The sequence below is a fragment of the Chelmon rostratus genome, chromosome 3, assembly GCF_017976325.1.
Source record: "Chelmon rostratus isolate fCheRos1 chromosome 3, fCheRos1.pri, whole genome shotgun sequence".
Lineage (NCBI taxonomy): Eukaryota > Metazoa > Chordata > Actinopteri > Chaetodontiformes > Chaetodontidae > Chelmon > Chelmon rostratus.
The window spans coordinates 7130404-7147827 of record NC_055660.1 but is presented as its reverse complement, the minus strand read 5'-3'; the positions used below and the strand labels follow the sequence as shown (position 1 = coordinate 7147827).

Sequence of the window (17424 nt, the reverse complement as noted above, 5' to 3'; positions counted from 1 at the left end):
ACCTGGTGACAGAATAACACATGGCAGGAAACCCAAGCATGACTTGCTACCTTCACAGGTAATCACATACAGCTGAAATGATGCTCACTTATTTCCTTTTCTGTTCTCTTTGTCTCTCTCTGAAATATTTCAGTGTCTCTTTGACATCCAGCCATGCCCTCCTCTTCAGCCCCACCCTTCCTCTACCTGAGCCTCCTCCTCTTCCTGTCACACCACCACCCTGTTCTCTCCTGTCAGACGGGGAGCCGCAGCGAATGTGAGTCCGCCCCCTTTGTACCGGGCCACAACTTGGTGGGGGAGGGCTTTGATGTGGTCACCCTGCAGCGTAAAGGAGCCTACGTGTTTGACATGAACACCTACCTCAACCCAGATGGCACCTGCAAACTCTGCCCTAACCCTCTTCAGGGCGGCAAGCTGCAGAAAGTAATGAATAAATGAATCGCTTTGCAGTGACTTTAACGGTTGCACATTCTTACTCTTTGTGTGTTAACCACCGTGTTGCCACTTTCATTTTCAGGTGCCACTCTCTGCCTCGAGCTGGAGTGTGTTCAACCAGTGCAATACTGAAATCTTAAGCAGTGCACACACCTCTGTTAGGTATTGTATGTTACAGTATTACATCACTTAAGGGTTTATGATCCATTTCCATATTTCACTGTCATTCCAGTTCCTCGATAAAGGCCAGTACTTCCTTGTGAATATATGCACCAGTCTTCACTAAAGCTGAAAGCAAGAGAACTCAGCTTCTGTGATTTCTATTTCTATATTATTATTAGCATGTTAATTATAGATGAAAATCTCACTATTGCTGCAAAATGAGCTTTGAAATGAAAGAGCTTTAATGGTGATTTATTTCCTGTGAATTGTGTCCACAGCTCATTGATGGACACTTACACCGCCCTGGTCAGTAGTGACTGGCAGGTAGGAAACACCTCACAGCTACAGCTGACATGAAATTAACAATTTAGAATATTATTATTATTATTATTATTAATATTATTACTATTATTATTATTATTATTATTAGTATTATGGTGATGATTATTATTTTTATTTTATTTTATTTTTTTATTGTAACTGATAGACATGATTCTTTCACTTATTTCACCACTGGAAAGCAACCTTTTTCCAGAATTTGTTTTAAAGGAACCAACACAAGTTTTATGGTTCATTAATGTTCTTTTGAATCTATTGGCCTTACAGACAACAGAACAAGACCCAGTATATTCAATTAAAAGTATTTGCAAATGAATAGTTTCATCATTACTTAAAACACTATATAATAGAAATTTGGTGAACATCAAGAAGGTCCTAAGGTTTTTTGGGGGTCTTTTTTTTCTCAGGTTGGTTTGGATATAGATGAGTTTGTCACCGACAACCTGGTGGGAGGAACGCGCTCCCGTGTGTTTAACTTTACACAAGAAAGGACCAGAGAGGACCGCTACTTCTTCAGCACTCACAGGGTCAGCTGCAGCCATTATCGGTAGGTTGTGAAGATCTGTGCAGTACAGCAGATGATCTGTCAGTCAAGTTTGTTGAGGACATTTCAGTCAAAAACTCACTGTTTTGTCTCTTTCTGTCTAGTCACCGTGTGGCAGGCATTACACACCTCAGCCCAGAGTTCAGGCAGGATTTGTCCAGACTGCCACTTCGCTACAACTCCATCACCAGGCCTCAGTACAGGGAGCTCATAAATACCTATGGCACACACTACATCCGCCAGGTTCAAACACACTCTTGGAATTTCCTTATTTAACATATCTAAAAAACATGTATTTTCTCTCTCAGCAACATTGTTCTTCATTTCAGGGTTACCTTGGGGGGCGACTCAGGCGAATCACAGCTATACGTACCTGTTTGTCCACACTGAATGAGCTTTCCCCAAATGAGGTACATGTAGCACACGTGTCTGCACAGTGTACACAGTGATCAAAACACAGATCTGTACACTTCACACATACACAAACATAGAAGCTGTAGCACTGCTTTGGAATTAAATCATCAACATCATTTCATTACCCATCAAACCATTCAGTGGCCCCAGATGCTCTTTATGGATGTATTTGCATTTGTTATGGCTCTCCACTCATTTATTCAGGTTTCTTTTTTAATTTCTCATCTGTCTGTGGATGCATAATGTAGAGCAGGTCATCCAGTGATTGCAGGGTTGGTAGTCCCAATCCAGACTCCTCCTAACAGCATGTTTAATTGTCACTGAGTAAGACACTGAGCCAACATCTTTTATGAGCAGGTCTTCGTCACCTTCAGAGCATGAATGTGTGTGAGTGTGAGGCATTGTAATACACCATTTACTGCTTTCAGCATAAAGGCACTGTTTAAATGAAATTCACCATCATAACATCTTATTCCCCCTCCTGTCCTCTAGGTCTATTCCTGCTTATCACTGGGTGTCTCTGTAGGCCTGGGAATGACATCTGATAACGAACAGTCTTGCAGTAAAGTCCTACAGAACCAGGGCATCTCCACCGCAAACAACTCAGATCTATACCAACACAACACAGTGTTGGCAGGAGGCACTGGTTGGTCGGGGCAGTTTTCACTCACTCACAATGACTCACTGGGTTATGTGAATTGGCTGAACACCCTTAAGGACCATCCAGATATTGTCTCATACTCCCTTAGACCAATGTATGATCTGATCCAGAATGATACGCAGAAGGCAGAGATGAAAACTGCCATAGAGGAGTACTTAAAAGAAAATGCTGTGACGATCTTAAACAAAGAACCAGACTGTGGGAGCCAAAATCCCAACCTGGCTTCCAACTGCTGTCCAAAAAAGGCTGAGATCGGAAACCTGACTGTGACTATCATCAGAGCCTGGGATCTCAAAGGAGATTTCCTCGGCAAGACTGACAGGTGAGCTGAGAGAGGCCAGGGATTGCAATCTGAAGGTGGTATATCAAACAACAACATTCATTTACCAGTCGCTTTTTCCTTGTTTTCCTTGTTTTCTCCTATTCACAGCTTTGCTACGATGTGGTACGGCAGCACAAAGCACAAGACTCGTGTGATTAAATCAAACAACCCTGAGTGGAACGAAAGTTTTGATCTGGGCACGGTCAGTAAATTGATCAAAAGAACTTTAATTGTAGACTAGAGTTGCTGTGTTTACCATCTGTGTGTACCTAGTGAAGTCAAAAAGTAAAAACAACTGGTCATACTTAAAGGCCAGTTAAGTAAAATTACATAAAATGTGCTTGGATGTGTGTGGCACGTAGTCTGTCATTAGCATAAAGGAAAGCCTGAATCCTATTGCAGAAGCATAACTCAAGATAGGCAGGTTAAAATAAGATTTTAAGGTCACTGAGGTCAAGCAACAGGCAAGGGTTCTTCAGGCAGGCAGAAAAAAGGCGTGGAAAGCTCGGTACAGGTTTTATTAGAAACACACCCGGTCACCCGGTCACAGAAACATCCACTGCATGGAAGCCAAGGTGCTAGTAATTTAGAATTTAAAGGCAAACCATCTTGACCCCAGGAAGAGTGCTGGGCTACAATTTCCAGGGTTAGCTTGTGATGAACAAAAAGCCCCCAAAGCATTTTCCCCATACACAATCACTGGAAAAGGAGCAACTATAAAAGGGTGAATAAATATTTTGGAGCATCACCCCAAAATTACTCTTCATATCATCAGAACTTGATCCATTCATCCATTCCTACTCCGAAGGTCTAGAAATACTGATTATTCAATCCCAGTGGTCCCAATGGAAAGATCACATCTCTGCGTCCAAACATTTCATGGATTAGGCCAATTGTTCTTATAAGTCAACATATGAAGGGTAATAGTGTTTTTATTGTTGTATTTCAATGATTATTCTTAATATTTTTTATGCAGGTGGGCACACACTTGGATTTGAAAGTCGAGGTCTGGGACAGGGACATTGGAAAAGATGACAGACTGGGATCATGTTCGTTGTCCCTGAACCCGGGGACACACAAACCCTCCTGTCCAGCCAAGAATGGTGGTTTTGAGTTTCAGTATACTCTGACCTGCGACCCTTATTTGACTGGGCAGGGCTGCAGAAATTACCTGCCAACTCCATAGGGAGGAAATGCATTTTGGTACAAGACCATTCACAAAAGCTGCTCGCTTTTCTTTAAAATCCAACTAAAATCACATCTAGTCATCCATTTTTGTAGTCCACATTAATGTCAACATGTGTTTTAAAATTGATTGTAGTTTTTATTATTTAAAGGAAGAAAAAGGGTTGTTGGCGAAGTATCAGCAATGCAGCTTTTCGTCTCAGTTGGCTGGAGGAGCGCATCCATGTGTGGGAATTTTTTGAAAGCTCAGAGTTCACAAATTGTGACATTTGCATACAGTTTCAGAAATGGCAGAAGCCACGGATATTTATTTATTTATGTCTGAGGAAAATACTTCCCATGGCCTCATCTTTCATGCATTTGTATTTCCTGCATTTTATAAGCCATCACCATGCTGTCTAATTTGTTAACCTTGATGGCTTCTAGATGCCGACAGCAACGTCCATGTTGGCGTTGCCTAACAGCGGTGGTCTCGAGACTTAATCACTTGAATAACAAGCATATTGTGTAAACGACTTCAAATGTTGTCCCGCAACCTCAAAAGTTTTATTTGAAGGCAGCATGATAAGCGGCAGCTGCGGGACGCATCAATAGACATCAATGCTACATGTAGTATTGATGTCTATGCAAAACCAGTCATGGTTACGGATGAGTCTTCCTCCTCCTCCTGGCAGCACCGCTCGCCTAACCCAAACGGAACATTTCCAGAAAGCGAGAACACGTCTGACAAGGACAACCTCCTGCTAAATGCAAAAGGACAACACTGGATTCCATCCTAGCAGATGATAGACCACTGACGTAACTGCTTTATGCTAGATTGAATTGGCTGTATCAAAATAAGGTCTCCATTTACATGCATGGACACTGGAACGGTCGTCAGTAGAACTAATGCAGAGTCAGGGGGCACCATCATGAAACCAACACAGAATATGAATTTATCTCTTTTGTTTTTGGATTTTGTTCATGACAGGACAAGCGATTTGCAGAGCAGATGTATGTTGTAGCAAAAACCAGTGATTTAATTTCAGTTGGATTTTAATTGCGATTTCAGGCTTGTTGATTCGTTGCTTTAAGTGCAATGAACCCATCAGTCACAAGGATACACAGGCACTGTAATAAGTCAAGTGACTGAGGAGCGCATATGTTCATTTTCCTACTATAATATTTTCCTACTATTAAACTATTATTAAAGACAAGTTTTCTGCCTTAACTTGTTATAAGGTAAATGTTGATTGTACAATGTGATGGTTATAGAATGATTTAGATCGGTTCCCTATCAGCCTTGCTTTCACTATGCAGTTTATGGCACAAAGTGCACCAATCATAGTTAAAAGATCAACCCGGTCAGCCTGAATGGATTCAACAGACAGAAAAAATGTTATCATTGTCTCTGTTGTGCACTTCTTTCATTTTGCAAAAACATTCAAATCCAGTTATCACTCAACACATATTTCAGAATTTCTATCTGCTTTCATCTCTCTGTTATACACTAAATGAACGCTTTTTTCCCTGTTTTCTTCTACTCCCACCTCCACCCCTGCTGTAGTTAAGCCTGCTTGTTTGCGCAAACCATTGCTCACCATGTTAATCCTACTCCATATAAAACTCAGTATTCAGTCTATATAAAATGAAAAATGACAATTTGTGAGTGGTGAATATTGGTGGTGCGGCGGTTTACGCTTGGACTGCAGATTTTTTAGCTTGTGATTTTCACATTGCACGTGTGTCAAAGCTGTCGAAGACTTGTGTCAATTTTTGTGTGACCTTCTTATGCAAATAGGCTGTCAAAACATTTGCTTCATGTCCTTAAAATGACCATGTAAACACTGCAGACAACCTCAATGTCCCACACAACAACAAATGGATGGGTTAGGTTGTTATGGCAGTACATGCAACATGAACCATGTTCAACCCAACATGCAGCCAAATACAGCCTGTTTCTGCTCAACACTCAAAGGGCATCAATACACCTGAAAACCAGCTGTGCACTCTACTGCATGGATTGACTTGACTGAACACAAATAAAGCAATAAATATAATCCAGATAAAGATTTCACCCTGTGTGTGTTTGTGTGTGAGTCTAAAGCAAAGAGAGGGCGAAGCCCACATGAAGCATCAAATTCGACAACAAGGTATGTGACATACGACCTCCAAAGCTAAAGCTTTGACATGAAAATATGTACAGCAACATTATATTGCTGTCAATTCAAAATGAATTTGGTAAAACTCACCCGATTCGGAACACCACATCACATCCTGTGCTGAATCTTGTCTTACAAATTCATTCTGACAGGCCATCATTTACAGTCAATGCATGAACAGCTGTGGGATAAAAAACACATTGTTATGACAGCTTATAGATGGAAATTTTCAGCATTTGTCATTAAAGCAACTTGGTGATCCGCATACCCACATTTCTAAAGGCTTTTTACAACATGTCACATGTTGATAATGACACTGTGATTTCTAGCTAGCCCCATTACTGACTATTCATTTGCAGCTGCAAAAGACTAAATCCACAGGATTTACTTGAAAATCACAGCAACAATTTCTAATTAAATCCTAGTTACAATTTACCATTAATCAGGTTTGGAGTTGTACCCAAATGCAAAAAGCATTGTCTAAATGGTTAGGAAGTAACACCAGCTGGCCTGCAAGTGAGCAATTGAACAACTACCAATTACTGCATTACCAGATCTCTTTCCTGTTGGGGTGTGACTCTTTAGCCAAAGTCAAAGCATGGACACACGTTTGGACAATGCTTGAAGAAATGGACAACTGAAGTTGATGACACGCAGATCTCATCAAACACAACTACACACAACAACAAAAAAACACCTTGCGGTGGCATTGGTGGCTGGAGAGGGCTGTGGGTGACCGCTTTAAGGAGGGAAACATGAAACACAGGGTAAATCTTGAGAGGTGGGGAGCTGGAGCCGGATTGTGCTGGGGTTGATGATCTTTTCGATTGGGTAGGGGCCAGTGAAGCGGGGGGCCATTTTACGGGAGTCAGTTTGGAGAGGGAGGTCTCATGAGGAGAGCCAGACTTGCTGGCCCACTTGGTAATCTGGAGCAGGGGTGTGCCGCCAGTCCCCCAGTCATCGGTTACGCTCTGCCGCCCTGCCTAATGCTGCCCGCGCCTCCCGCCAAACTTCTGCGGAACTGGGCCTGGACCGAGGGTACCGCTGCATCAGACTCCTGTTTTTCGAACAGAAGGGATTGGAAGCCTGAAGTAATCTAAATGGAGACATACCGTGGGTGTATTCCACCCAAGGAAGATGGGTGGACCAGGGGGCGGGGAGGCGAGAGGCGACGCATTGCAAGGAGGTCTCTAGATCCTGGTTTGCTCACTCAGTCTGGCCGTTAGATTGGGGATGATAGCCTGAGGAGGGGCTGGCTGTGGTAGCAGTTTCCAAGGCAGTGGGGAGTTTAGGGAGGGGAACAAAATGACCCACCTTGGAGAGCGGGTCAACAATAGTGAAGATTGTGTCATTACCCTCCAGGGGCAGGAGGCCTGTGACGAAATCAACTGCTATGTGGGACCAGGGGCGTTTAAGCACAGGAAAGGGGTGCAAGAGGTCCACAGGGGCCTGGTGGAGGGGTTTACTGCAGGTGCAGAATGAGCAGGATGCCACGAAGGTTCGGACGGCCATGGCCATGGACGGCCACCAGAAACGCTGCTGGACCAGCTAGAGTGTCCATTGGACTCCTGAGTGGCAGGCGATTCGGGAGGCATGTCCCCAGAGAAATACTGACGATCAGACAGTGGGTGGGACGAACAGCCGCCCAGGAGGACCTCCGTCCGGCACCGGGTTGTTCCTGAGTGTGTCGAGGACTTCCTGCTCCACCTGCCACCAGACCGCCCCTACCATGCACACAGGGGGAGGATCGTCGCTGGGTTGTTTCCCTCTCCTCAGGGGCGAACTGATGAGAGAACCAGGGCAGTAGGTGAGGGTGAATTGAATCCCCCCGGGAAGAAAGCCCAGCGAGCCTCCCGGGAGTTTAACCTCTTTGCGGAGCAGAGGTATAGGATAAGTTTTTGTGGTCTGTCCAGATGATGAAGGGCTGAGTCGCTCCCTCCACCCAGTGCCGCCACTCCTGTAAGGCCAGGACCATCGGCAGCAGTTCTCAGTTCCCCACATCATAGTTCTGTTCCACTGGTGAGAGGCAACAGAAGAAGAAGGCACAGGGATGCAGCTTCCGGTCCACAGGGAGGCGCTGGGAGGCAACAGCCCCAACTCCTGAATCGGACGTGTCCACCTCTACCACAAACTGCTGCTCAGGATCCGGATGGGTGAGGACAGGGGCATTAGTGAACAGATTTTTTAATTGGTTAAATGCATCATGAGACCACGAAAAGGGGAGCTTGTTTGAGGTTAGTCTCATGAGGGGGGTTGCCGTGTGACTACAGTTGAATGAAACCCAGGAAGCGCTGCAGCTGTTTGCGGTTAGCAGCCACCCCTTGAATTTGGAGGGGTCGGCCCTGAGCTGCCCCTTTTCAACTACAAACCCTAGGAAATTGACAGTGTTAACATGAAATTCACATTTTTCAGCCTTAACAAATAATCTGTTTTCCAGCAACCTTCTTAATAGCTCCCTCACGTGGTCCATGTGCTCTTCGTGTGAGTGAGAAAAAATGAGAATTTTATGCAGATACACAAAAAACATTCTTGTTTAATAAACCCTGTAATACATCATTTACTAGATTCTGAAAAACGGCAGGGGCATTGGTCAAGCCAAGTGGCCGAGGTCGGTATTGAAGGCTGTTTTCCACTCATCACCCTCCCGTATCCTGACCAGGTGGTAGGCATTGCGTAGGTCGAGCTTGGAGAACACTGTCACTTTGTTGAGGGGGCTAAAGGCAATTAATCAGTCAATTAATGGCAGCGGTACTTATTTTTTACCGTGATTTCATTCTACCCTGTATAGTCAATACATGTGCGCAGGATCCCGTCTTTCTTTTCCACAAAGAAGAACCCCACGCCCACAGGAGAGGAAGAGGGTCTAATTAGACCCACGGCCAAAGAGTCATTGATGTAAGTTTCCATTGTCCCTTTCTGGCTTGGTCAAATTATATAATCTCCTAGTTGGGCAAGGTGCACCAGGAAGTAGGTCTGTCCCATAGTAATAAGGTCTGTGTGGGGGGAGTGAGCATGTCTTTGCTGAATGCTTCTTTTAAGTCATGATAACCGCTGGCAATTCGGCTTAAATCAATTACCTCAGGGACGTGAGCAGGGTTGGGGGTCCTAGTGGATACTGAAGAGCGAAGACAGTGGCATTCCTTAATCCAACTCTGAATGGTGGCTGCAGACCAATCTATGTGAGGATTATGTACTTTTAACCAAGAAATGCCTAAGATGACTGGGGTGAGTGGTGATGACTGGAGAGTGTTAGCTTCAGTGGTGTGGTTCTGTGACAGTGTCCAAAAGTCTGCCATCGATGGCAAGTACCTCCTTAGGGGAGGCTAACAGGGTCAGAGAAAGGTTGTTCGCTTGAACAAACGCAGCATCTATGATATTGTCATCCGCCCCTGAGTCTATGAGCACCTGAACCGGGAGTAACTGTTGTGACTTGGGCAGCATAACTTGTACACAGATTTGGGAGGCAGAAGAGGAGGAGATTCGGCTCATCTTCATTCGAGCCCACAACATCAGCTCGTCCATCCTTTTCAGGGGTCTTGATGTGCATGCTGCTGTCTGAAGGAGGCTGGTGACGTCATCCATGTACGTCCTCAAAGCGGGTAATCTCTGCCCAAATGGTAGCTTGATCCCTCCAACCATTTGTCTGACTCCAACAAGGATTACCTCAAAAGCTGCCACAAACAGGATGGGAGAGATGGCGCAACCCATTGCGATTCCTACTTCTAGCCGTTGCCACCCGGTGGTGAAATCTTGGATGGAAAAGCACATCTGCAGGTCATTGAAGTAGAATGCAACTATGTTCTTGATGCAGGAGGACATGTGGAGGAACTCCATGGTGTGAAGAAGAAAGTGAAAAATAATTGGTGTGTCCGCCTGTGATTCATATCTGCTCCAAAATTTAATGGGTTCTTCCAGACCTGCAATGATTTGTTATTTAAAGGATGACTGAATTGCCAACTATTTTGATCATTAATCATTTCAGGTCATTTTTAAGGAAAAGTGTCCATATTATCTGATTATAGCTTCTGAAAGGTGAATATTTTCTGGTCCCTTTAGTCCTGTATAACAGTAAACTGAATATCTTTGGGTTGTGGGAAACACTGATCAACATGTTTCACTGTGTTCTCACATTTTATGGCCCAAGTAGAATTAGAGAGATAGGTAAATTAATAATAAGAACAATTGTTCGTTTCAGCCCTAGGTTCAAGCTCAAAGGCCATTTCCTCAAACAAGAACTTGGGGGAGGACCATGTCCTCTCCAGTTTTTACAATCCTAATCTCTGATTTACTACTCCCGTAAAGGGCGGAGGCTCCTGTAAAGGGAGTAGTAAATCAGAGATTAGGATCCCTTTTGTGGGATAAAAAGCCGAGCCCTCTGCCGATTTCTGATCAACGAACAAAGTCGCTTTGTCTTGCTGGTTCTGATTTTGAAGACTGGACCACAACATCAGCTTTTTGGACATTTGGAACAGGTAGAAAAGTCTTTTTTTATGTTTTTAGACTTTTGATTCTCTTTAGTTTATAGTTCAATGTTGTATGATGAGATTGTGTAGATTTGCTAAGATGGTTGTTGAACCCTTTCATGAACTCTTCAGTCTGACCTGAATCTGCATCAAACAGCAGCAGATGCAGTTCAGCCTTTTTGAAACTGTCAAGTTGTAAATGTTGAGCTAAAAACACACTTTTTAGAGTTGTAACATATACTTATACATCAGTGGGTGGGGTTTTCTTCTCTAAGGCTTTGAGGACAGTCTGCAGGTGTAGAATGACACATTGAAGCACATGACGTAGGAGGAATCGCAGCTTGCAGGTCATTTGTGTGAATTTTTAAAGTTGCATCTCTCTTTTGAGGAGTGATAATGCAGATAGCAGGTGTACATGTTTATAGAGTGTGACTTTGTATTCAGTTGAATTGACTAACCTCAAACTCATATATGAAGCAAGAAGTAAATTATTCTGAGGCTGCCCGGTTCAAACCAACCAAATCAGAAGTGTCTGTTCAGAGATGGGAAGTCAGTGATGCAGAGCAGTGATTGAGGATATTAACAGAATGACACAAATCCCCAATAATCTTGCACTCTGTGCCTCTGAAGGTAGGAGAATTTCATTGTGATATGTGTTCAGTGATATTGAAGAGATCATAATTATACTCTGATCACAATAAAACTGTTGCATAACAGAGGAGAGCATTGTATGTTAGTAGATATCTATCACTTGCTCACAAATCAAAGTCTTTATCTTGGTATAATTTAGAGGATTCAAAGGTAAAGTCTCATAAAATGATCCACTAGCCTACACTTGATGTACTGTATAATAGACACAGAGGCAACAGGAAAATGATAATTTTATCCCATGACCTGGTGACAGAATAACACATGGCAGGAAACCCAAGCATGACTTGCTACCTTCACAGGTATTCACATACAGCTGAAATGATGCTCACTTATTTCCTTTTCTGTTCTCTTTGTCTCTCTCTGAAATATTTCAGTGTCTCTTTGACATCCAGCCATGCCCTCCTCTTCAGCCCCACCCTTCCTCTACCTGAGCCTTCTCCTCTTCCTGTCACACCACCACCCTGTTCTCTCCTGTCAGACGGGGAGCCGCAGCGAATGTGAGTCCACCCCCTTTGTACCGGGCCACAACTTGGTGGGGGAGGGCTTTGATGTGGTCACCCTGCAGCGTAAAGGAGCCTACGTGTTTGACATGAACACCTACCTCAACCCAGATGGCACCTGCAAACTCTGCCCTAACCCTCTTCAGGGCGGCAAGCTGCAGAAAGTAATGAATAAATGAATCGCTTTGCAGTGACTTTAACGGTTGCACATTCTTACTCTTTGTGTGTTAACCACCGTGTTGCCACTTTCATTTTCAGGTGCCACTCTCTACCTCGAGCTGGCGTGTGTTCAGCCAGTGCAATACTGAAATCTTAAGCAGTGCACACACCTCTGTTAGGTATTGTATGTCACAGTATTACATCACTAAAGGGTTTATGAGTCATTTCCATATTTTTCTGTCATTCCAGTTCCTCGATAAAGGCCAGTACTTCCTTGTGAATATATGCACCAGTCTTCACTAAAGCTGAAAGCAAGAGAACTCAGCCTCTGTGATTTCTATTTCTATATTATTGTTAGCATGTTAATTATAGATGAAAATCTCACTATTGCTGCAAAATGAGCTTTGAAATGAAAGAGCTTTAATGGTGATTTATTTCCTGTAAATTGTGTCCACAGCTCATTGATGGACACTTACACCGCCCTGGTCAGTAGTGACTGGCAGGTAGGAAACACCTCACAGCTACAGCTGACATGAAATTAACAATTTAGAATATTATTATTATTATTTATTTTATTTTATTTTTTTTTTAATTGTAACTGATAGACATGACATGGAAAGCAACCTTTTTCCAGAATTCGTTTTAAAGGAACCAACACAAGTTTTATGGTTCATTAATGTTCTTTTGAATCTATTGGCCTTACAGACAACAGAACAAGACCCAGTATATTCAATTAAAAGTATTTGCAAATGAATAGTTTCATCATTACTTAAAACACTATATAATAGAAATTTGGTGAACATCAAGAAGGTCCTAAGGTTCTTTGGGGGTCTTTTTTTTCTCAGGTTGGTTTGGATATAGATGAGTTTGTCACCGACAACCTGGTGGGAGGAACGCGCTCCCGTGTGTTTAACTTTACACAAGAAAGGACCAGAGAGGACCGCTACTTCTTCAGCACTCACAGGGTCAGCTGCAGCCATTATCGGTAGGTTGTGAAGATCTGTGCAGTACAGCAGATGATCTGTCAGTCAAGTTTGTTGAGGACATTTCAGTCAAAAACTCACTGTTTTGTCTCTTTCTGTCTAGTCACCGTGTGGCAGGCATTACACACCTCAGCCCAGAGTTCAGGCAGGATTTGTCCAGACTGCCACTTCGCTACAACTCCATCACCAGGCCTCAGTACAGGGAGCTCATAAATACCTATGGCACACACTACATCCGCCAGGTTCAAACACACTCTTGGAATTTCCTTATTTAACATATCTAAAAAACATGTATTTTCTCTCTCAGCAACATTGTTCTTCATTTCAGGGTTACCTTGGGGGGCGACTCAGGCGAATCACAGCTATACGTACCTGTTTGTCCACACTGAATGAGCTTTCCCCAAATGAGGTACATGTAGCACACGTGTCTGCACAGTGTACACAGTGATCAAAACACAGATCTGTACACTTCACACATACACAAACATAGAAGCTGTAGCACTGCTTTGGAATTAAATCATCAACATCATTTCATTACCCATCAAACCATTCAGTGGCCCCAGATGCTCTTTATGGATGTATTTGCATTTGTTATGGCTCTCCACTCATTTATTCAGGTTTCTTTTTTAATTTCTCATCTGTCTGTGGATGCATAATGTAGAGCAGGTCATCCAGTGATTGCAGGGTTGGTAGTCCCAATCCAGACTCCTCCTAACAGCATGTTTAATTGTCACTGAGTAAGACACTGAGCCAACATCTTTTATGAGCAGGTCTTCGTCACCTTCAGAGCATGAATGTGTGTGAGTGTGAGGCATTGTAATACACCATTTACTGCTTTCAGCATAAAGGCACTGTTTAAATGAAATCCACCATCATAACATCTTATTCCCCCTCCTGTCCTCTAGGTCTATTCCTGCTTATCACTGGGTGTCTCCGTAGGCCTGGGAATGATATCTAATAACGAACAGTCTTGCAGTAAAGTCCTACAGAACCAGGGCATCTCCACCGCATACAACTCAGATCTATACCAACACAACACAGTGTTGGCAGGAGGCACTGGTTGGTCGGGGCAGTTTTCACTCACTCACAATGACTCACTGGGTTATGTGAATTGGCTGAACACCCTTAAGGACAATCCAGATGTTGTCTCATACTCCCTTAGACCAATGTATGATCTGATCCAGAATGATACGCAGAAGGCAGAGATGAAAACTGCCATAGAGGAGTACTTAAAAGAAAATGCTGTGACGATCTTAAACAAAGAACCAGACTGTGGGAGCCAAAATCCCAACCTGGCTTCCAACTGCTGTCCTAAAAAGACTAAGATCGGAAACCTGTCTGTGACCATCATCAGAGCCTGGGATCTCAAAGGAGATTTCCTCGGCAAGACTGAAAGGTGAGCTGAGAGAGGCCAGGGATTGCAATCTGAAGGTGGTATATCAAACAACAACATTCATTTACCAGTTGCTTTTTCCTTGTTTTCCTGTTTTCTCCTATTCACAGCTTTGCTATGATGTGGTACGGCAGCATCTATCGTGAGACTCGTGTGATTAAGTCAAACAACCCCAAGTGGAACAAAAGTTTTAATCTGGGCAAGGTCAGTAAATTGATCAAAACAACTTTAATCCTAGACTAGAGTTGCTGTGTTTACCATCTGTGTGTACCTAGTGAAGTCAAAAAGTAAAAACAACTGGTCATACTTAAAGGCCAGTTAAGTAAAATTCCAAAAAATGTGCTTGGATGTGTGTGGCACGTAGTCTGTCATTAGCATAAAGGAAATTACATTAATCTAATGGCTCAGGAATGGAAAAGCTAGAACCCAGAAGCATAACTCAAAGACAGGCAGGTTAAAACTGAAAAGATTTTAAGATCACTGAGGTCAAGCAACAGGCAAGGGATCATCAGGCAGGCAGAAAAAAGGAGTGGAAAGCTAGCACAAAAGCAAACGAGACAACTTGGGAGAATGAGTGGAAAGATGGGCCTGTTTATGCATTGAACTGCAATGCTGATGAGGGAAATGGATAACAGGTGAGCGGGATGAACAGGTGATGGGACTGGTGGGGAAGTGGTTTCTGCAGGGCAGGAGGGAATGGCTGCATCTGAAATGACAGGAGAGGCAGTATGTGACAGGGAAAAGCATAGCAAATATCCAGAACTTCAAACACTCAAGCTAAATCATGAAAAATTGTTTCAACTGTGAGTATCTGCTCTAATGTAAGCTGCAATCATTAGCATGCCCAGCTAACAATAACCACTAAGGCTTTCTGAGACCTGTATATTAATATGTAGGGATACAGGTTTTATTGGAAACACACCCTGTAAGTACAGAAACATCCACTGCATAGAAGCCAAGGTGCTAGTTTATCAGAATTTAAAGGCTGTAAACCGTCTTGACCCCAGGAAGAGCGCTAGGCTACAATTTCCAGGGTCATTTTGTGATGAACAAAAAGCCCCCAAAGCATTTTCCCCATACACAATCACTGGAAAAGGAGCAACTATAAAAGTGTGAATCAATATTTTGGAGCATCACCCCAAGGGTGATCATCAGAACTTGATCCATTCATCCAATCCTACTCCGAAGGTCTAGAAATACTGATTATTCAATCCCATTCATCCCAGTGGTTCCAATGGAAAGATCACATCTCTGCGTACAAACATTTCATGGATTAGGCCAATTGTTCTTATTAAGTCAGCATTTGAAGGATAATAGTGTTTTTATTGTTATATTTCAATTATTATTTTAAATATTTTTTATGCAGGTGGGCACACACTTGGATTTGAAAGTCGAAGTCTGGGACAGGGACATGGGAAGGGATGACAGACTGGGATCATGTTCGTTGTTCCTGACCCCGGGGACACACAAACACTCCTGTCCAGCCAAGAATGGTGGTTTTGAGTTTCAGTATACTCTGACCTGCGACCCTTATTTGACTGGGCAGGGCTGCAGCAGTTACCTGCCAACTCCATTGGGGGGAAATGCATTTTGAGACAAGACCATTCACAAAAGCTGCTCGCTTTTCTTTAAAATCCAACTGAAATCACATCTAGTCATCCATTTTTGTAGTCCACATTAAGGACAACATGTGTTTTAAATTGATTGTAGTTTTTATTCTTTAAAGGAAGAAAAAGGGTTGTTGGCGAAGTATCAGCAATGCAGCTTTTCGTCTCAGTTGGCTGGAGGGGCGCATCCATCTGTGGGAATTTTTTTGAAAGCTCCAAGCCACCTCCTCGCTTTCTAAATTGTTAACTTCGATGGCTTCTAGATGCCGACAGTAACGTCCGTGTTGGCGTTGCCTAGCAGCGTTATTCTCAAGTCATAATCACTTGAATGACAAGCATATTGTGTAAACGACTTCAAATGTTGTCCCGCAACCTCAAGAGTTTTATTTGAAGGCAGCATGATAAGCAGCCGCTGGGATGCTGCCAGGATGTGGACTTTAGCCTGCCATCTCCTTTTTATGAGTCTTCCTCCTCCTCCTGCTCGCTCTACCCGGATACCACCGCTGGCCCAATCAAAACAGAACATTTCCAGTCAGTGAGAACACGTCTGATAAGAACAATCTCCTGCTCAATGCAAAAGGGCAATACTGGACAATGTCCAGATCGGATTCCATCCCTGCAGATGATAGACCGCTGACGTTACTGCTTTATGCAAGATTGAATTGGCTGTATCAAAATAGGGTCTCCATTTACATGCATGGACACTGGAACGGTTTAATTTCAGTTGGATTTTAATTGTGATTTCAGGCTTGTTGATTTGTTGCTTTAAGTGTCATGAACCCGTCAGTCACAACGATACACAGGCACTGTAATAAGTCAAGTGACTGAGGAGCTCATACATTCATTTTCCTACTATTAAACAACTGGCAATAGACAAGTTTTCTGCCTTAACGTGTTATGAAGTAAATGTTGATTGCACAATGTGACGGTTATAGAATGATTTAGATCGGTTCCCTATCAGCCTTGCTTTCACTATGCAGTTTTGTCTGCCGCTGGATAAAATCTCCCGGGAAAACCATGTAAAATTCAGTATTCAGTCTATATAAAATGAGAAATGATCTTTCTGTTTGGTTTTCAGCTGATTACAGTTAGATATACACCTGTGAGCACAAACATTTTGATTTAAACATTAATAATAATTAATAATCAGATGCCGTGTACTCCCAGCAATTTGTGAGTGGTGAATATTATATTCCAATATTGGAATATTGATCACATCCTGTGCTGAATCTTGTCTTACAAATTCATTCTGACAGGCCATCATTTACAGTCGATGCATGAACAGCTGTGGGACAGAAAACACATTGTCATGACACCTTATAGATGGAAATTTTCAGCATTTATCATTAAAGCAACTTGGTGATTCACATACCCACATTTCAAAGGACTTTTTACAACACACCACATGTTGATAATGACACTGTGATTTCTAGCTAGCCCCATTACTGACTATTCATTTGCAGCT

General features: G+C 43.0%; 2 protein-coding genes across 2 annotated transcripts; both read left to right on the top strand.

The window, feature by feature from the left end:
- The first annotated feature begins 153 nt into the window (after positions 1-153).
- On the top strand, positions 154-5102 carry LOC121604244 (perforin-1-like). Its single transcript, XM_041933707.1, has 9 exons — positions 154-423; positions 518-597; positions 876-921; positions 1344-1483; positions 1585-1723; positions 1810-1890; positions 2387-2877; positions 2986-3079; positions 3854-5102. Exons 1-9 carry the CDS (start codon positions 154-156, stop codon positions 4061-4063), a joined length of 1551 nt encoding a protein of 516 aa, XP_041789641.1. The 3' UTR covers positions 4064-5102.
- Positions 5103-11711: 6609 nt separating this feature from the next.
- On the top strand, positions 11712-15946 carry LOC121604237 (perforin-1-like). Its single transcript, XM_041933698.1, has 9 exons — positions 11712-11981; positions 12076-12155; positions 12434-12479; positions 12822-12961; positions 13063-13201; positions 13288-13368; positions 13865-14355; positions 14463-14556; positions 15719-15946. The coding sequence occupies exons 1-9, from the start codon at positions 11712-11714 to the stop codon at positions 15944-15946; spliced, it is 1569 nt and encodes a 522-aa protein (XP_041789632.1).
- The last annotated feature ends 1478 nt before the right edge of the window (positions 15947-17424 follow it).

Excerpts from the sequence above, each read along its gene's own strand:
- LOC121604244 (XM_041933707.1), top strand. The coding sequence starts at position 154 with ATGCCCTCCTCTTCAGCCCCACCCTTCCTCTACCTGAGCCTCCTCCTC. Across the intron at positions 922-1,343 it reads TGGTCAGTAGTGACTGGCAG|GTTGGTTTGGATATAGATGA; the intron begins GTAGGAAACACC and ends TTTTTTTCTCAG. Across the intron at positions 3,080-3,853 it reads AAAGTTTTGATCTGGGCACG|GTGGGCACACACTTGGATTT; the intron begins GTCAGTAAATTG and ends TTTTTTATGCAG.
- LOC121604237 (XM_041933698.1), top strand. The coding sequence starts at position 11,712 with ATGCCCTCCTCTTCAGCCCCACCCTTCCTCTACCTGAGCCTTCTCCTC. Across the intron at positions 14,356-14,462 it reads TTCCTCGGCAAGACTGAAAG|CTTTGCTATGATGTGGTACG; the intron begins GTGAGCTGAGAG and ends TCCTATTCACAG. Across the intron at positions 14,557-15,718 it reads AAAGTTTTAATCTGGGCAAG|GTGGGCACACACTTGGATTT; the intron begins GTCAGTAAATTG and ends TTTTTTATGCAG.